The 21,483-nt window shown below is 35.8% G+C and overlaps 1 protein-coding gene across 4 annotated transcripts; it reads right to left on the reverse strand.

Moving 5' to 3' along the window:
• Positions 1-1,450: 1,450 nt before the first annotated feature.
• Positions 1,451-21,136, reverse strand: YIPF5 (Yip1 domain family member 5). Of its 4 annotated transcripts, none has more exons than XM_065918828.1 (6): positions 20,373-20,455; positions 12,234-12,317; positions 10,102-10,274; positions 9,131-9,276; positions 7,239-7,420; positions 1,451-5,929 (listed from the first exon to the last, which is right to left on the reverse strand). In XM_065918828.1, the coding sequence occupies exons 3-6, from the start codon at positions 10,220-10,222 to the stop codon at positions 5,767-5,769; spliced, it is 612 nt and encodes a 203-aa protein (XP_065774900.1). In that variant the 5' UTR covers positions 10,223-10,274; positions 12,234-12,317; positions 20,373-20,455; the 3' UTR covers positions 1,451-5,766. The 4 variants fall into 4 exon arrangements, with proteins under 4 accessions (XP_065774900.1, XP_065774901.1, XP_065774902.1 ...); XM_065918827.1 differs by lacking the exon at positions 12,234-12,317 and adding an exon at positions 21,017-21,136 and having other exon boundaries at positions 1,635-5,929; positions 20,373-20,492; XM_065918829.1 differs by lacking the exon at positions 12,234-12,317 and having other exon boundaries at positions 10,102-10,270; positions 20,373-20,493.
• Positions 21,137-21,483: the final 347 nt, after the last annotated feature.

A 21,483-nucleotide genomic window follows, 5' to 3' on the forward strand; every position in this document is an offset into this window, starting at 1 on the left:
TGCTTTGGTACTGAGTTTCATTATGAAACTGATTTAAAGTATTAACATACCTTTCCATTGTTTGTTTATCCTTTTTTGGTACTGCTTTTTACATCATGTAAACAGGTTTTATTTTTATATACTACAAATTCTTATCAATGTCTATAAATATTAAAATAAATGCCCATGCACATCTTATCACAAACTCTCCAATTTTTCCATTGCTGATTCTCTTTTAAGGCTCCAGACACCCCTCTATCACCTTCAATTCAATCCTGACTTTCTCAACTCCCATTCTGCCTTTAATTAGGCCTGGTTAAGACCCATGTTTTGTTCATAAATGATTCTGTTATTTTTGTGATATTATAAAAGCAGAAAATCAATGTGAATCTTATGTCAAATATTAAATTCTAATTTTGGTGTAAAGTAACAGATGATCAAAGATAGCCATGTTTAAATACCATTTACATCACTGGAGATGTAATTTGAAAGACCACGGGAGGTGGGGAATTGAGAGGTAAAGGGCTTCTTTTTGGAGTGATGGAAATATTCTGACATTACATAGTGATGACAGTTGTAAAACACTTTGAATATACTAAAATGACTAAACTGGACACTTCAAATTCATTAAAATAAATTTTATGTTAATAGGAATTTTAATTTAAAAAAAGGAGTGTGCATGTATTCATGTGTATAGAAATCACTGGTGGAAAGGGGGAGAGGAAGAAGGTACCTGTGTGTGGCCTGATAACAAATACACCAATCTATTTCAAGGGATCTATGTAGGGAGTGGAATCTGAGGGGAGGGCAAATTCACTTCAATTTGTTTTCTCTGGGCAAAAGTACTATGTTATTTTTTCCTCTATTAAAATCCATCCTAATATTCCTTGTTGCAGACCCTAAAAATACAGATGTTCCAGCAGTTTGTTTTTCCTCCCATACTTCCCCATGCTTTAAAATAGAATTTCCTGACATAATTTACATATCATAAAATCCAATTTTAAGTGTACATTCTACTGATTTTAATAAATATACAGTTGCAAAACCATTATCACTCAAAAAGTTCCGTTCTGCTCATTCAGTCAATCCCCACTTCCACGCAACTACTAACTCACCTCTAGAGATTTCTCTTTCTCAGAAATTCATATAAATGAAATCATGATATGTGATCTTTCAGTTTTTCTTTTACTTAGCCTATTTTCAAGTTATCCATGTTGAAACATCTTACCAAGAATTATTCCTATTTATTGCTGTATAGAGGTATAACTTTTTATTATAATGATGCTGTGTAATCAGAAAGGGAAATAAAAAGACATTTCCATTTTGCAAATTAAATCATATAAAATAATAAGGTCTTTGGGGATCACTGATGGCCAAGAGAAAAAAAGTCCTGAAATATTATCAAAAATTACAAAACTGAAAACTGCAAGTAAATGTGTCATTAAATCTTACAGACATTTATTTAAAATATATTTACCTAGGAAAAAATGAAATAACCTTATTTTCTCTACTTTTATGAGAATCAGAGTAGGCTAGGTAGGTATAAATTTACAAGTATCTCAAAGATGTTTCTACTGAGTACTTCCTTTGTTTTCTCATATTTAAAATTCTTTTGTGCTGCAAGTGTTGCAAAGCTATTTAAAAAACCTTAATATGTAATTAATTAATCTACAAGCAATCAGCAGATTTAGTAGCAGTTACGGAAGAACAAATTATATATGCAAAGTATGCCTAATTAATAATTAAACTCACAAAAAAATGTAACATCCGATTTTTAGAACCTAATGTGCTCAAGAAAGTAATTCTGTTTTTAAATTAGGAGAACAGCTTTGTGATTAATTAGTTTTCATTTGAGTATGTAATCACTTTAATTTATTTGCATAAACACGGGACACTGTGCTCCATCAGCAGGTAATGTTCTTTATTAACTAGACTAGGAACTTAATGAACAAGAAGAAATATTCCTATCTGTGATGCAAAAATCAGAACTATACATCGTCTTGATTTCATTCTTCAGGTTTTAAGGTCCCCACTCTGAGATAACAATACAATAATAATATAAAACACTTGGCAAAGTAATCTGTCAATCTCTAGAAATCAATAATTTAATATCTAATGCTTCATTTTTTACCTATTTCCCAGTTACAAAAAGATTATTCATGAACAAAGTACCTTATTGAAATTCAAGTAATAATAATGTATTAAAATTCAGACTTCAATAATTTGGATGGTGGCCGAAGTAGAGTTGATTAAAAGTCATTTATTTCTTCATTGGTGGTGTAAAGTAATAAGAGCCTACATTGTGGAGAAAGTGGTGAGGACAGGCTTTATTTAAGATGTTTGAAAGTAAACACTATATGCTTGACAAGTGAATGACAGATCATACTTATCTATTCATTAAAGTATAGGAACCAATTTTTCCTTATGGTATTTCCAATCAACCTTGATATCTTGTTATTGCCACTCTTTTTCCCAAACCCTAAATACATCCTAAAAAGAAAAAAAGAAACTTATTATTAATTACTATATTTGAAAAGGTACTTATGTTTTTGCCTTGATACTAAATGTTTCATTCTTAAAGTTATTTTGAAATAAGCATATTATTAGATACAAATTGCTTGAGAAATAACTTTAAGCTTTTTTCCCAAATAAATTAAGATTTTTAATAAGTGAGTTTGTTTGGTGACCAGTAATTGGAATCTGACACTACAAAATGAATCAGTGGATACCTGGGAGGATAATTTCATTTGGGGCCACGATTTGGGGAGGAAGTTTGCTCTAGGTAAAGCAAAGGAAGGAAGGCCCAATGCTATTCTATTCATGCTATGATCTGTGTACTGAGTTTTTGGAAAACTGTTGGCCCTACTTTATGAAAGGCCAAGCACTGTGTCACTTATATATTTTTCCTCCCACAGGGCAAGTTAAGCAAATTGTCTGAGTCATTACATTAGACCTGCTCTATATGAAAACAGGCAGATCTCAAAATGTTATCGTGATGCCCGTAATTCTTCATGATTGCATAAGAATATCCTGTAAGATAGCATTATAGAGATAACTGTCCTTAGTTTTGAGAATATTTAGTATATTTTATAAGTATATTTTGATATCCTTAGTATGTCTGAGTTGAGCAATGCCTATTGAGTTGTAAAATGCCATATGCTTAGTACTTAGATTCTATCCAGTGATCAGGTCATCAGATATATTTTAAACAATTCTCTTTGATTGGATGGGCAGCATCTGAGGATAGTTAGTATTTAAAGATTTACAGATTTTTTCATTATCTGCATAACTATATCTGGTGAAAGAATACCTATCTCTATAAGCTTTGTTATATAGCTCGTGAAACATCCATTGGTAAATGAGTATTACAGCAAAGTTGTAAAATACACATTTACACTATATGTAAAATCAACTACACGTCCTTGGCATACACATGCTTGCATAAACAACACACTAGCTTAAGTGAGTGAACCTGCAAACTCCACTCCCAGACAGTTTTACTCAGAGACAGTGAACAGGCAAGCTTTTAGTTAATGCTGTGAGCATCTCCAGTATTTAAAGGTACAAGCGTGTTTTGGCATAAAAAGGGTGTAAAAGCAAACCATATGCTCTTCCTGACACTTAACTGAACCAGTAGAAAAAAGTTACCACATAGTATTCTTGAGACACAGTATATTTGTTTTTTAAGTATGCACAAATATGGCTATATTTACTGTATTTTTGATTTGAGTTTTACAAAGGGGAAATTTTGGCTACAATGACTCTTCATGTAAACAAGCATATTTGAGAGCTCAACTCTTACTTATGAAAGAGTTGACAGCTCAACTCTTACTTTTTAAGTATGCACAAATATGGCTATATATACTGTATTTTTGATTTGAGTTTTACAAAGGGGAAATTTTGGCTACAATGACTCTTCATGTAAACAAGCATATTTGAGAGCTCAACTCTTACTTATGAAAGGCAACTCCATTGTATAGCTGTTTTGACAAAATAGCTAGATATAAAATAGCTTTGCAACTGATTATTTTGGGTTAAATAAAAGCCAGCTAACAACAAAAATCTCTACATCACTGATTTAAGGTAAAGGTTATTTTGTTGGAGGTGGAGGCAAAAAATAAGAAAACAATTTGATTCATTTGGGGAATCTGGCTGAAGATTAATGGTCTTAAGTTTAACCAACAGTGGAAGATTTTAACACCCAGCACATCATCTGCCCTCTTCATTAGGAATAACTTGATATTAACAGAAGACACCCATGACATTCATCTTAGGAAGAACTGTTTACATTTATAAAATGAATTGAAAAAGGCAAAAAAAAAAAAAAAAAACTATCCAAAGACTGTAATAACAATATTCTAAGACAATTTGGAAAGTTTAAAAACCCAGACAAAACCTAATTATTAGTGAGTGTACTCCTCCAGAAGATTAAATATTAATGAAGAAAAACAAATTCATAATTCGAGATCAGAAATCATGATCTTCTTATAAGTAGTATGTTTATATTATTTTAATCTTTTATGGTTGAAAATTAGCTCTAAAAAAGAACTGAGAATATGTCAGCTTGGCATTTCTTTTTAGTCTAAAAGTCTCTTCTTAAAAGAAAAGAAAAAGAAAAAAAGCAATACTTCCTCCCAGTATGGCACCTTTCTCATAACTGAGCTTTGTCCAAAATCAGAAGCAGTTTCTCTAGAAAAAGCCAATCAGTACACAAGATACAGTGTTTCCTTACAGACTTTTTTAAATGCAAGCATGACATTAATGAAATAAGTTTAATACAAGAAAATAATGTTGTAGCTCAAAACAAATTGCTTTTTGTTCAATCTCACTTTTTTTTTTATTCTGTACTAGATGACCACTATTCCTGAAGCTTAGAATAAATTTGGAATACAAGTCAAAACCAGAGCCTAATTAAATAAAAAGGAACACCGAAAATCTTGGTTTTGCAAAAGTAAACTCAACAACACAATTTAAATTAATTGGGAAAATTTTAATCAGTAAGCATCAAACACACTTTACATTGGGAACTGCAATACTGAAATTGTGACATTTTAAGTATTTTCCTCAAAAAAGGTTAGTGATTTTCTTTTTCCTGGGAAACATGGAAATCCAACTATAACATTAATGTGGCCAGTCTAGGTCACTATGTTTTAGTTAATGCTAATATTTAAATAGATATTCACATTCCATGTCTACAATAAGGTAGACTGTGAACTAACTGTATTGCTGAATTTTAGCCAAAATTCCATAAAATAACTCAGAGGAACGTCAAATTTCTGAAGTGCAAACTCAAAACTTTACATTGGGATCACTTTTCGGCTTCAATTGCATCTGACTTGACAATACAGGCAAGTTTTCTTTCCTAATTCCTTGGGAAAATATTTCTCCAATAAGTCCTGTGTCTTCTCTACTATGGATTGTTTTTAAGATATCATCTCTGTGGTTAGTTTCCCACAGTTGATAAAAATCTATCAAAAACACCATAATATACAATTAGCAAGGGAAAAAGTTGTTTTTCTAAGGCTGCAGGAACAGGAAAGAAATAGCACTTCTTATTTGTATAAGCACAAACACCTTTTAAATTTAGTCATACTGCATAAATCCAATATAGTATTCAAAAGTTCTATAAAAATGAACAAAAGATACTTATTTACTTCCACTGCTCCAAGAGTCAAACATTAGATCTGCATGAGAGTTGCACTGTAGCCGTTTGCTGGTCCAATTGAAGAGTTCAAAGTCCTTTTCGTTACTTGGCCCAATGATGTCCACATCCCAGATAAATTCAGTTCAAAAAACGGAAATTAGGGCGAAGACTCCATATAGCAAAGCACAAGGATATGCTACTAGAAGTTGCTGTCCTTCCATGGCTAATGCAGAAATAAAAATTTTGGAAGCAGAAAAACTACACCATCCAATAATCCCAGCAGTAAGGATGATTCCTACCATTCCTCTGTAACAAAGAAAAATGGAGAGCAGAGAGAAAAAGCAGAAGATGAGATTAGTTATGTAAGAGTACTACCATAACCAATTCTTAAGAGAAGTTTTTAAAAATTAAATCACATGTAGACGTCTACAGAAATAACCAAGATCTTTCTTCAAATGCTGATATATCTCAGTTAATTCAATTATTTCATGTGATAAAAAGCTTACTCGTAACATATTTTGCTTTTTAATTTACCACAATTTCTCAACCTTGGCAGCACTGACATTTGGCCTGTGTGTACTTCTGCTGTGAGGGTTGTTCTGTCCATCCTTAGGACATCCAGCAGCATCCCTGGCCTCTAACCATTGTACCCCTGCCCCTCCAGAGTTCTGACAACTGAAACTGTCTCCAGACACTGCAAAGTGTCCCCTGGTAGCAAAAGTGCCCCTGGCTGGAAAACACTGTCTTAGTAGAAACACTGTCTTTAAAATTCAAATATAAACATATCAATTTTAACAAATGAGAAAAGTGAAGCAGTTTCTACACTGAAAATCTGAAGCATTTTCATCCAAAACAGGGACACTGAGGCCATCATCCTTCCAAACCTCTAGTATCAGTTGATACATACTCTTCTCCTATGCCTTCTTTTCCACTCTAGGTAGAACAAAGCTCAATCTTTCCTCATGTCCAGCACTAGCCAGGAGGGAACTGAACTACTGAGAGAGGATCTGTGGATCTGTGCACTGGCCATGAGGAGCAACTTTATGAGCAGTAATATACACCTCTCTCTTTAACCCTTACTTAAAGTATTATTTTAAAATAACACAACTTTAAAGCTGTGTACAAGGATATCTGAGAACACAGTAGGCTAAAAACAGTCTCTTGACATAAAAAATTCCAGTTTTAGTTAAGAAGCTACTAAACAGAGAATATGTATTTATTATTCATTCACTTAGCATATGCCTGATATAGTTAAGAAATGAGATATTAAAAAAAAAAAAAATCAAAGAGAAGGTAAGTATAATTTTAACAACCTGATCTCCTCCATGCAATATTTAAGTTAACAATCACCTCTGTTCAATTTGTTTATGGACACTGGTAAGTTTACCTAAAACTAGTGAAATTCCTTATCATATGGAAAGCAGAGATGGTATAAATGATTTTTAAATTTATTCTCACTTCCATTATTCATCACTGAAAAGTATGTAACACAGTCTTCATTTATAACAGCCACTATCTGTTTACTAAATCAGTGATTTACCTCAAACTGATAGTGAACTAAATTCTATTACACAGAATTGGCCAATCAACTCCCAAAATAAAGATCAGTACTTACTGCAAAGAAAATATCACTGCGAAGCTGGAAAGCAGGATCATAGGAAGAAGACAATACCCAAGGACACTTGCCACACAACCAAATGAAACACCAGTCATACTCATTAAGTTTAATAAACAAAACATTCCTAGGCATCCAATTGCACTGATCCCATATACATAGCCAAACTGGATTTTGCCAGCCTATGGGTAACAAAAAGATGACAGGCAAAGAAAGTTAGAGGCAAAGAAAGTTACTTTGGGCTTCTTTCACCTAAAATGGTACTTATAGAAGATATTTAATTTGTGAGGATTAAAATCCACAGAGGTATCTATTGTTTATATAGGGAAGTAAAACAGTGAGCAGACTGCCTTTTATATCTTTCTATGGAAGTTTAAAGTACCCACCTCTCAACACACAGATATTCAGGATTTCATTTTCTAGCTACCATTTGAGTTTGGCATAGAATTCAACTAATAAAGATAAAAACCATTGTAGAATCACCTCAAGTCATAGATTTCTAAAAAGAAATCTGGCTGATTTTAAGCAAATAAACTACCAAAACAAGATGGAAAGTCATTCAAATATTTGGATAGTAGCTAATATCACTTGAACACACCCAACTCCACCAAAATTGCGCTGAGCAACTTATTTTCATTGGCAGATGTAGTCATAATCATTTTAACAGCAGAAATAATTTCATCATTGACTTTATATGGGTGTTAAAGGAATTAGGAGATAGGAAGCCAGGATAAGCAGGGAGCTAGGGTTCTGTGGGGAGGGGAGGAGAAAAGAAAAGTGATTAACTACTGAGCAAGAGGAATAAAATGGAAGATATTTTCTTCTTTCACTATTTTTCCAAACTGTTGGTTGCTTTATACAATTCTCTGACAAGCAAAAACTTTAAAAATTTTCTGCTCTTACAAAAGACATCACTAAACAATCTTAGGACAATAAACAATAGCTTAATTGGAGTTAGTACTCTTAGTCATGCTACATGAACATTGTATTTAGGTCATGCTATCACTAAAATCAGTCTGCAGAAAAGCCTTTAAAAAGTTCTGGTTTGTCACACATCTAACATATGAAACTTAATTATAAAAATACCTCTACAAATTACATTAATAGAAAACTCTCTGCGATTTTTGTTAGAATCAATACTTATTTGTAAATATTTGATTAAGAGTGTAGAAGTTTAAAAAAGTTTATTAATAATAATAAAATCTGACACTGGGTACAATACATTAAACTTTTCAAAGTGTTCTCATATAACCTGTCTTAATCTCCAAAACAATCCTGTTAGGTGGGAGGCATTATTTATCAGAGGGAAGTGAAGGGTGAAATCAAGAGCAGATTAGAAGCACTGAGTTCATGCCTAGCTTTTCTGACTAAAAATTCCATCTTTAATTCATTATATTGTTTATCTCTTCTAATTCAGAAGAGGACATAAAGATAAAATAAAACAAACATTAACAATTATATTTACAATTTCTCATTTTCAATATGCTTCAATATTCTTAGAGAGAGGAGAGACAGAGACTAAAACTTGTTGTCTTTTAATTTATTAATTCATTAAATATTAAAATAATATATAAGAAAGACCAGCACTTATGCAACAAAACACTACTCAAGGACGACTTAAAAAAAAGGAATTCTGATGTGCGACTAAAGCCACATGTTATTTATTAACAATTTTCCCTAATAATTGGACCACTTATTGGAACAAGAAACGATTTCTAAATATACCATATTATCAACAGAGAAGTGATGAATATGTATAAACTTAAACAACTCTATACCTTTTAAGACATATCAAAACTTGATGTAAAAGAAGAGTCTTAATAAAGGCTCTTCAAGGAATATTTAAATTCCATTCTTTAATTTCACACTGAGAGTTCCAACTAGAATCTTACCAGTAACAATGTAGCTCCAAAAGCAAGGCAAAAAACCATTGGTCCTGCCAAATCAGTCTCATTCATGATGCTGCCATCTGCTACTTTCAAGGGGTGTAAAACTGTCAGTGTTTTTTGCCAGATGTGGTCAAAATTGATACCCAATTCTAAAGAAAAAGAAAATAAGAAAGTCAATTAGGATTTGTGATATACTTTCAGTTTACCAGAATTTATGTTGTAACAGGGTGAAAGAAAAAATGAAACCACCACTATCAAAATAGTGATCTAGCAACATCAGATGATATTATTTTAGTGAGTCCTCAGTCTTTACTGATTACGGTGCTTATTCCACAAATATCAAATCTCTGGTTTGATGTCAGAAAAAGGTAAGGACATAACGAATCAGACACTCTGAGCTATGACTTTATAGCAAAGAATACACAGACAGCATTCATGGTAAGGGGCTCTACACCCAGGGCTTCAGAAACACAGGAGACCCTGCAAAAACGTATACAAAAGTATGTCTTCTATGTATATATGTGCATTTTTTCTGAGAAGAGTATGCATAGCTTTCATTGGACCTCCAAAGAGTATCTGATCTTCCCCCAAATTTTTAAAACTATTGTTTTTTGGGTTTGGAGATACAATTTGAAAAACACCATTCACTGATGTTATTAGCTCTATCAGTTTGTCTTCATGCAGAACAGTCAATACCATGCTATTTCCTCTCATTTCTTCCACTGATAGAATTTCATCAATAAAGTAAAGTAAAAGTTACTCTGCTCACATACTGACATACTTTATTATCACTATATAAAGATCTATTAAAAACCTGGTTCTCTGCCTCAGTGTTGTTCGAAATGAGTCACTTAGTAGAAAACATTTTCCTACAACCTTATTCTTTTAAAGATAAGAGGAACTTCTCCAAACAAAGATTTACTTTCACCATCTGGATACTAAAGAGTACTATCTAGAGTTGCAACCAACTGTACCTTCTAATAAAGGTGGTTCATCTTCAAAGTTGTTTCCATAGAATGGCTGAGGTGTAGTTGGAGTATAGGCCTGAGTTGGCTGGAAAATCTGCCCGGTGTATGGCTGCTGTGGCTGCATCATGTCTGCAGGGACAAACCGGCCTTGGTGCGAGTAATCATAGCCAGCATACTGCCTAAAAAGCCAAGTAAGGTTACATGCCTCAGAATTATGTCAACACCCAAATCTGATATCCCTGACAGGCAAGAAATATGTCATGCAATTTCCAGAATATCTACTTTCCCAGTTTTTATAAACAGTGGTAGAAATTAACTACTAAGATCAATTTAATTATCTACAATAAGACAGGTGGGTCATGGTGGAGAGTTCTGACAAAATGTGGTCCACTGGAGATGGGAATGGCAAACTACTTCAGTATTCTTGCCTTGAGAACCCCATGAACAGTATGAAAAGGCAAAAAGATAGGACACTGAAAGATGAACTCCCCAGGTCGGTAGGTGACGAACATGCTGCTGGAGACCAGTGGAGAAATAACTCAAGAAAGAATGAAGAGATGAAGCCAAAGCAAAAATAACACAGCTGTGGATGTGACTGGTGATGGAAGCAAGTTCAATGCTGTAAAGAGCAATAGTGCCTAAGAACCTGGAATGTTAGGTCCATGAATCAGGGCAAAAAGGAGATGGCAAGAGTGAACGTTGACATTTTAGGAATCAGCAAACTAAAATGGACTGGAAAGGGTGAACTTAACTCAGATAACCATTTTATCTACTACTGTGGGCAAGAATACCCTAGAAGAAATGGAGTAGCCATCATAGTCAGTGGCAGAGTCTGAAATGCAGTACTTGGAGGCAGTCTCAAAAACGACAGAATGATCTGTTTGTTCCCAAGACAAACCATTCAATATTGCAGTAATCCAAGCCTATGCCCAGATCAGTAATGCTGAAGAAGCTGAAGTTGAAAGGCTCTATGAAGACCTACAAGACCTTCTAGAACTAACACCCCCAAAAGATGTCCTTTTCATTTTAGGGGACTGGAATGCAAAAGTAGGAAGTCAATAAACACCTGGAGTAACACGCAAATTTGGCCTTGGAGTACAGAATGAAGCAGGGCAAAGGCTCATAGAGTTTTGCCAAGAGACTGCATTGATCAAGCAAACGCCCAGACCAGATGGTCAACACTGAAATCAGACTGATGAGATTCTTTGCAGCCAAAGATGGAGAAGCTCTATACAATCAGCAAAAACAAGACCGGGAGCTGACTGTGGCTCAGATCATGAACTCCTTATTGCCAAATTCAGACTTAAATTGAAGAAAGTAGGGAAAACCACTAGACCATTCAGGTATGACCTAAATCAAATCCCTTATGACTATACAGTGGAAGTGAGAAATAGCTTTAAGGGACTAGATCTGATAGACAGACTGCCTGATGAACTATGGATAGAGGTTTGTGACACTGTACAGGAGACAGGGATCAAGACCATCCCCAAGAAAAAGAAATGCAGAAAAGCAAAATGGCTTTCTGAGGAGGCCTTACAAATAGTTGTGAAAAGAGAAGCAAAAAACAAAGGAGAAAACGAAAGATACATCCATTTGAATGCAGAGTTCCAAAGAATAGCAAGGAAAGATAAAACCTTCTTCAATGATCGATGCAAAGAAATAGAGGAAAACAATAGAATGCAAAAGACTAGAGATCTCATCAAGAAAATTAGAGATACCAAGGAAACATTTCAGGCAAAAATGGGCTCAATAAAGGACAGAAAAGGTATGGACCTAACAGAAGCAGAAGATATTAAGCAGAGGTGGCAAGAATACACAGAAGAACTGTACAAAAAAGATCTTCACAACCCAGATGATCATGATGGTGTGATCACTCACCTAGAGCCAGACATCCTGGAATGGGAAGTCGAGTGTGCCTTTGGAAGCATCACTATGAACAAAGCTAGTGGAGGTGATAGAATTCCGGGTGACCTATTTCAAATCCTGAAAGATGATGCTGTGAAAGTGCTGCACTCAATATGCCAGGAAATTGGGAAAACTCAGCAGTGGCCACGGGACTGGAAAAATTCAGTTTTCATTCCAATCCCAAAGAAAGGCAATGCCAAACAATGTTCAAACTACTGCACAATTGCACTCACCTCACACGCTAGCAATATAATGCTCAAAATTCTCCAAGTCAGGCTTCAAACAATACATGAACCATGAACTTCCAGATATTCTAGCTGGATTTAGAAAAGGGAGAAGAACCAGAGATCAAATTGCCAACATCTGCTGGATCATCAAAAAATCAAAAGAGTACCAGAAAAACATCTATTTCTGCTTTATTGACTATTCCAAAGGCTTTGACTGTGTGGATCACAACAAACTGGAAAATTCTGAAAGAGATGGGAATACCAGACCACCTGACCTGCCTCTTGAGAAATCTGTATGCAGGTCAAGAAGCAACAGTTAGAACTGGACATGGAACAACAGACTGGTTCCAAATAGGGAAAGGAGTACATGAAGGCTGTATATTGTCATCCTGCTTATTTAACTTATATGCAGAGTACATCATGTGAAATGCTGAGCTGGATGAAGCACAAGCTGGAATCAAGATTGCCAGGAGAAATATCAATAACCTCAGATATGCAGATGACACCACCCTTATGGCAGAAAGTGAAGAAGAACTAAAGAGCCACTTGATGAAAGTTAAAGAGGGGAGTGAAAAGGTGGCTTAAAACTCAAGATTCAGAAAACTAAGATCATAGCATTCGGTCCCATCACTTCATGGCAAATAAATGGGGAAACAGCGGAAATACTGGCAGACTTTATTGTTTTTGGCTCCAAAATCACTGCAGATGGTGACTGCAGCCATGAAATAAAAAGACGCTTTACTCCCTGGAAGGAAAATTATGACCAACCTAGATAGCACATTAAAAAGCAGAGACATTACTTTGCCAACAGAGGTCCGTCTGGTCAAGGCTATGGTTTTTCCAGTGGTCATGTATGGATGTGAGAGTTGGAATGTGAAGAAAGCTGAGCACCAAAAACCTGATGCTTTTGTCTGTCATGTTGGAGAAGACTCTTGAGAGTCCCTTGGACTGCAAGGAGATCCAACCGGTCCATCCTATAGAAGATCAGTCTTGGGTATTCGTTGGAAGGACTGATGTTCAAGCTGAAACTTCCAATATTGTGGCCACCTGATGGAAAGAACTGACTCACTGGAAAAGACCTTGATGCTAGGAAAGATTGAAGGCGGAAGAGAAGGGGACGACCGAGGATGAGATGGTGGGATGGCATCACCGACTCAATGGACATGAGTTTAGGTAAACTCCGGGAGTTGGTGATAGACAGGGAGGCCTGGTGTGCTGCAGTCCATGGGGTCACAAAAAGTCGGACTCTGAGTGACGAACTGAACTGAAGTTGTATTTTATAGAGAAAATTTCCAGATGATGCCAAAAGTTACTTATGTAGCACAGAAACATTTTACAAAATACTAATCTTTTGAATATCAAGAGATCAATAAGTGAAAATATAAATGGTTTGTTTTCCCCCCTTTAGCGAGCATACATAAAGAGAGCTGTGAAATACAACGTTTGCCTAAGACTATGAATAAAAACTTAGGATTACAGACTTTGTACTGCATGCTATATATTTTGCACTGTAAATCAGCTCTCTCCATTGGGTGTAAAATCACTCTTCTGTATTCTCTGGAATACGTTATTTTTTTCAAGTGGATAAATGTCTTTAAGAACAATCATCAATTTCAAACAGTGAAAAATAAGAAGCATTTTCTTGTGAAAGCTTTCTGAATATAACAAAACATAATTAACACACCTTGCATTTGAATAGTTCTTTTAAGTTTTTAAAGTAAATGTACACTTATTATGTCCTTTGCTATGTACTGTAACAAATCTTACACTTTAGAAGCAGACTTTGCTATGGCTTTTTTAGTGATGAAAACAACTGAAGAATAGTGAAGCAGAACAGAAAAATATCGAAGCAATAGCTTTTAATGATCTGTCTCACCATTTTCTGGAAAAATATGACCTATTTATCAAGGGGCCAATCCAATTACACAGTAAGAAATAAAGAAGTAATTATTTTAAAGGTAAGACACTTTAAAAATGAGAACTGAGATGCCTTAGAGATCTTTTAGTCTCTAAGTCTCTTTAAAAATTTATAGTCGCTTTTTCATAAATATAAAAGCCTAATGACCTCATTATTACTTATGATTTTAAAGTTAAATCTAATTTTTAAATTAACTGAACATCTTGATTAAAACCAAATCAAAGGTGGAATTCCTTGGTGGTACAGTGGATGGGAGGTTCGCCTGCCAATGCAGGGGATGCTGGGTTCGATCCCTGGTCTGGGAAGATTGAATGGGCTGAAGAGCAACCAGGCCCACAGGCCTCAACTACTGAGCCCAAGTGTGCCACAACTCCTGAAGCCCATGTGCCTAGAGTCTGTATTCTGCAAACAGAGAAGCCACCACAATGAGAAGTCCGTGCACTGCAACAAAGAGTAACCCCTAATCGCTGCAACTAGTGAAAGCCTACCTGCAACAACAAAGATCCAATGCAACCAAAAATTAATTAATAAAAAAGTAACTAATTAATTAAAATTTCAGCTACACATAGCTCATATTCTCTTGTCTTATGCTAGTCCAATACATGCTTAAAAATACTATTTATTTTTCTGGGTATAAGATATATTGATAGAATCCACTGCAGCAATATTTTAATGGCAAAAAACAAAAATCGTAAAACAATATAAATATATACCTGTAACTACATTGTGATATGAGTATAGATTACTATCCATTGTTAAACAGAATGAGGCAGTTTTGTAGGTACTCAAAAGAAATGATAATCAAAAACATTTAGTGGAGAAGACAAAAAATTAATATTCAGGAACTTCTCTGGTGGTCCAGGGGTTAAGACTCCAGTGCAGGTTCAAACCTCTTGTCCTCGTCAGGGAACTAAGAGCCCGCATGCCATGCAGTGTGGCCAAAAAACACATAAATAAATAAATAAAAATTTTAAAGCAGAAAAAAAAAAAACTAATAAGTGGAATAAAATAGTATACATCATATGCACCCAATGTGACTATGCTTTTTAGAATATATATGCACATCTAGGTATATGTGTTTTACATACATATACATTATATACACAATTATATAGGTAAAGAACCCCAAAACAGGTGAAGTAAGACACTTAATTTTCAGATTATAATCTTTTGTACCTTTAAAAATCCTATGTAGTTATTATTTGTTGAAATCCATTAACTCTAAAATGTTATAGCTACTGAAATTTCCCAAAACATGTAAATTAACTTTTTGAATAGTACTGTGTAAAGTGTTTAATGTGAATTGCCTCACATTATCTCACTACTCTAGAAGGTTAACTTTATCATCCTTTTCAATACCAAAATGTGAAAACTGATATTTGGGTTAAAATGATTTGTCCAGAGTGGTGCAAGGATTCAAAACCAGACTTTCTAATTCTAGTAGCTAACTCTTATAACAACTGTAATAAAAATCACCTTCAAATCCTATCTGACATCAACATGTTATTTTTTTTTCTGTATATGCATTTCCCCAGTCATTTTGGTATGCAAATACTTTGATTACTATTTATTTACTTACTTATTTACACACACACACACACACACACACACACACACACACACACACACACACACACACACAATCCCCATGGGGCTAGCTGGCTGAATTAGGATAAGAACTCACATCTTCTAATTTAGTAGAATATCCTATAGTGCCAACTCTCTAAGGATGTATCATAAATTCACCTTAGAGTTCATGGAACAAGTAGAAAAGCTCCATATGGAGATTTGTACAATCTGCATAAACAGACTATATTTTATTCTCTTTCTCCAGGGAGAGAAAGAGAATATAAATGTGTACGGAAGAGAAAAAACAAAAAGAATGACATGAACCCATGGTTCTCAAACTCCTTGATCTTAGAACCCATTATATTCTTAAAATTTGTTATTGAGAACTCCTTAAATTTTTTATGTGGGTAATATCTATCAATAATTTTTCATTTTATAAATTAAAACAGAAATGTTTAAAATACTTATTAATATGTTAAAGTAAGATTAAATCTATCATATGTTACCATAAACTTTAAATGAAAAAGCTATTTTTCAAGACAGCTGAAAATTCTTATATCTGCCTCTATTCATTCTGTTGTACCATTCAGTTGAAGTATCTGAAGAAAATCTACTGTTGCAGACATGTGGTTGGAAAATAGAGTGTTTTAATAATCTTTTCAGATTATTAATATTCTTTTTGATACATCAAAGCACAGAGCAAAGTGATAGTTTTTTAAACTTAACTTGCAATGTGGCAATTGGAAAGAATGCTAATGAACTGTCTTGTACTTTGGATCCTTTCTTTACTCATGTATAATTTTGTAACATCATGCATTGGCCATTTAGAAGATATTAATATGAGTTATGCAGATGTTCCAAATATAGACTCACTTAATATGAAATATATGTATATAAATCATATTTGTTAATATCATCACTGATCTCATCAGAATATAATTACTGGGAAGCTGACAAGTTCACAGTGATGGATACAAGTTTTCCAAAGTGCTTATTTTTGCCTGATATTGTGAATCTGATTATACTGTCAACTGTTTTCCTTGAAGTTAACAGGTCACTTCATTCATTTTGAGAAATTATTCAAGTCTGAATAACCATAGTTTGTCTGTCAGATGTTCTTTCCAAAAAAAGGTTTCCATGAAAAATTGGCTGATTCAGCTTGTGACTCAAATTGCATAGGTGCTTATCCTAGAGATAATTACTATACTTTAGTATGAAGTAGAAGTGCTTTAGAACTATTTCCCATTTTGTCACACAGAATATTTTAAAAATGTGTATTGTCAAGGGTCAGGATTTAAAACAATAATTCTTATAGCTTCACCAAGGGCATCTTTAAATGAAATGGGTTCACTCACCCCCAACAAGTATGTGATGAAGAATACAATGATTACTAGAACAATTTGATGCCACTGTCTTGATTCACATTTGGGTACCAGCAGTTTTACCAATCACTGCTTTTACATCAGTGCAAATGTCAACACATCTAAAAAGGTATAAAATGTCTCACTGTGTGTGTGTTAACCACTCAGTAATGTCCAACTCTTTATGACCCCATGGACTGTAGTCCTCCAGACTCCTCTGTCCACGGGGATTCTCCAGGCAAGAATACAGAAGTGGGTAGCCATTTCCTTCTCCAGAGGATCTTCCCGACCCAGGGATTGAATCTGGGTCTCTGGCATTACAGACAGATTCTTCACCATCTGAGCCACCACAGAGGAGCAAAATGTCTCATTACTATTACAAAAATAGTTTTGATCTTTCAAAACCTCCTGGGAGGATCTCAAGGACACTCTGGGGTCTGTAGACAACACTTTAGAACCACTGATACAGACCCAAAAATTTCATGTAAGGAAGAGAAATAATGCAAGCAAAAAAAAAGAGCTTTAAATGTGGCACTACTATTCCTTCATCAGATGAAAGAGAATGCCATGGAATTTTACACTTTCCCTTTTCTGGCAGGATCTGCTTAGGAAAATTCCTGACTTACTCCTATTGATCTTAAACTAAAACATAATATGGCAGACATGACCTTTACAGACTAAATCAACACTTCTACAGCAGGAAAAGTAGCAGATGAAACCAATGCTCTCATAAGTACTCAGTATCAATACAAAGACAAAGCCACTTAACATACTGGGTTGACAACTTAAGCTCATCAAAATCCACAGGCAGTCCATAAAGGTATCATCAGTTAAAGCAAGATGAAAAAATACTAGCTTTCAGTACTTGAAAAAATACATAGTTGGTATTTCTATATATTTCATACCCACATTGATAATACAATGTCTAATTAAGACATTCATAAAACTCAGCAGACTGAGATCAAAGGTCCTTTTACTTTTTGGGTTTATTTTTTGTTATATGAACATAAAGTACCCATAGTGGAAACTATGCAAAATGTTAAAGCTGACTTCATAGGGCAAATGTAGAACTATGAACTAATAATAAGCCAAGTCAAACTTGAAGACAATCCAAGTCAGATTATATCTGAACCTGTATTTTCATCAATAGAGAGAGAAAAGTTAGCTGACCTTTGTTACCTAGTTGCCATAACAAACAAAATACTATTTGATAAACTGAGATAAACATAAAAATGTCATTAAGGGGCAGATCCAATTGAAGGCATATATAGAAAAGCTCAATTTTTCTTAAAGTTCAGAAACTCAGTTATTACTGCTAACACACTAGTCTTATTTTTCTCAGCAACATCAAAAAATTCATATTCATTAATTGGCAGTAACATTTATGTAAGCACCTGAAATAAACTTCTTTACAAGCACTGAAGCAATGCTTATCAGTACATGATTTTTGTTGAAATGGAACTGTGAGGATAGTTAGCAACAGCATATCTAAAACAACTGCTCTATGGCGAACTGTAGTGAGATGCTAAGTGTACAGAGAAGCTAAGTTACACCTTTAAGAGATGCTAACAAGGACAGAAAGAAAGAAACATAAGAAAGGCAGAGATACATTTCCACTTGAAATCTAAGTGGAATAATTCTGTTGAGTCTAAACAATATCATTCGGTTAAAAATACATCCAGGTCCACATACATAGAGAGGTTTTCCAAAGCCCTATTGCAGCACTCCAGCCATTCTTACATTCATCTGCCCTGTCATACACTGAACAATCACAAAAAAATACATATTTAGGTAAATAAATGAATGGAGATTTCTCAATAGATTTTCTCCAATCCTGACCAATTAACTGATAAAAAGAGATAAATCTTCAATGGTATTATGTACTTGAGAATTTAACAGAAAGAAAAAAAGTGATTCAGAGATAGAGATTATTATCTATATGCTCACTTCCACTGTTCAACTGTGTTAAGTTTTAGGGAAAAAGGCTTTACAAGGTACCAAAATAAGCAGATTCCAGGTTTCTTTTGTTTTTGCTTTTGTAAAAAGTATAGCCTATACAAGACAAGCCACACTGTGTTAATTTCCACACGACCTAATACTAATGCTTCCACACGACCTAATACTAATGCTTCTCTCAGACTAGATACACAGCCTTTCCATGCCCTCGTCCTGGGACAGTCTCCATGGTTTTTAATTCAGAGTCCATATGCACATCAGTTAACACATGAACTGTCTGGATGTTATACACACATTAATACAGATGTCTGACTGTAAACATGTATTTCTCAGAAACAGGCCCCTAGTTTTCTTCAGATTCTCTAAGGGATCCTGGACCATCTAAAAACGGTTAAGTAACCCTGGTGTAGGAAACTCCTTCACTAAAAGGGAGGCTGAAAAGATTAATCTTAACGATCTGAGAAACTAAGATGGAGAAGGAAATGGCAACTCACTTCAGTGTCCTTGCCGGGGAGGTCCCATGGACAGAAGTGCTTGGTGGGCTAGTGTCCATGGGGCCGTAAAGAGTTGGACATGACTGAGAGAATGAACACACACAAGAAACTAAGAATTTGATGTCCTAGAGGAGACTGGTAAAAATCCCACCTTTAAAAATTTTTTTCCACAAACACCAGAAACTAAGGAAAAAAATACATTTTGTTGTTGTTGTTTTTTCAACAGTTCAGGACTGGAAGGTTTTGAGTCTCCGACCCCGCACCCCCTCCTTCAATCTGCAACTGGCAAGTTGCACGTACTGACTGACCAAAAGTTTTGGTGTGAGAAGTAATAAAAGTGATAATCAGTTTATATGATTATATGAAAATCACCTGATAACCACAGCAGGGAGCTGACACTGTTCAACAGTGTCACTTAGTGCTTTCAGTTAACAATCGATACACTCTGAAAACTGGACTGATTTAACTACTAACGAAGCCATCAAAAGATTTTAATTTAATTTTTAACTATTCTTGTGGTCTAAACAGCCTATCTCTAGGTACTTTACGCTCCTACCCATACCCTAAATGATATTCAAACACCGTACTAGAAAAAGGTTCTTCAACAATCTATTTTTCCACTCATGGCACATCTGAATATCTTGCAGAAAATACCGAACTCTAAAAAGGACAACGTCGTCCGACCCAAACAAGTGTCAAGATCTCTCCGGAGGCAGGAAGATTATGAAACGTCACATTCCTGATAAGCAATTTGTTCCCACATTCAGTCTTAGGCAGAACCAAACATTCAGGGTACATGTTTTCACTGTAATCTCGACAAAACAAATGGCCAAAGTTGAAATGTTACTTGCTATAGGGTCCTCCACTTCCTCCATAATCATAGGACTGCTGTGACTGGTCATCGATGCTGTAACTTGTCTGGTAGAAATCCGTGTTTAAATTATCAAAGCCTGACATTGCAAATGATCTGCAACAGAAAAGAAATGGCAAAGATATCTTATGCCCAAGGGCCTCCTGAATTCGACCCTGACACTCTACTTAAGCGAATACACTCAGAAGGCGGCAAATGATTCTTCTAGATACTAGGGTTGCAGTATTTGGAAGGTGGGTCGCGGGGTGGGGTGTGCTAAAGAAATGTCTCTAAGTCAAGGCCCAGGAAGACACCTCCACTTCGAGGGGCTGATAATCCCTGGGTAGGGGCGGGGACGCGGGAGGAGGGGTTCTGTGGGGTCCAAAATACTAACAACAGCAAAGATGATTCGTCACCTCGGGATAGGGCTTTACAGCTGAAAACACGACAGCCTCTTTGCAAAGTAAGGCCTGGGCCGGCCGGGAAAGCTCATAGTCTCGCAGGATCCGCGTCAGCAAGGCCCGAAAAGGAGGGAGGGTCGGAGAGAAAGGGCCCGGGCGCGGCGCCAAGAGGCGGCCAGGAGCCGCCGTGCCCAGGTGCGGGGAGAAATCGAACATCATCCCACGGAATTGGGCACTCACCAAACGTGGAAGCAGCGGCGGCGGCGGTAGCTCTGGCAACCCCCCTAAACCCCCCAAACTCAGCTAAGGACCCTGTACCGGGCCGGTTGCTACGTGTCAGAAGGGCAAAGAACTATTTCCGGGGCACGCCCGCTCACGCAGGCGTGTTGGCAGACTTTGGGCTCGGGTTGGAGGGCCGGGGGCGGGGTTGGTGGGGCGGTAAACGCGGTGTGGAGCATGCGCAGTATCTGCCAACTAACTCCCGCGGCGGTTTTACGGGAAGAGGGGAAAGCTGCTGGCAGCTTGGGTAGCGGTGGAGGCAGAAAGGCGCAGGCGCAGCGATTGTTGCTTACTACTTCAGAATGAGAATTGCTTTGTAGACCTAGTGCCTGGGTGAAGGCGTGGAAGCGCCTTTCAGCACAGATATACACACTAACCCCAAATGAGACAAACAAAATAAAGAAATAAAAAGAAACATATTCCCTGCA

This window comes from Muntiacus reevesi, chromosome 1 (assembly GCF_963930625.1).
Source record: "Muntiacus reevesi chromosome 1, mMunRee1.1, whole genome shotgun sequence".
Taxonomy (NCBI): Eukaryota; Metazoa; Chordata; class Mammalia; order Artiodactyla; family Cervidae; genus Muntiacus; species Muntiacus reevesi.

Coding starts and splice junctions, on each gene's coding strand:
- YIPF5 (XM_065918827.1), bottom strand. CDS start 20,482: ATGTCAGGCTTTGATAATTTAAACACGGATTTCTACCAGACAAGTTAC. Junction 10,275..20,372: donor AGTGGAGGACCCTATAGCAA/GTAACATTTCAA, acceptor TTGGCTTTTTAG/GCAGTATGCTGGCTATGATT. Junction 5,930..7,238: donor GCAGTGATATTTTCTTTGCA/GTAAGTACTGAT, acceptor TCTTTGTTACAG/AGGAATGGTAGGAATCATCC.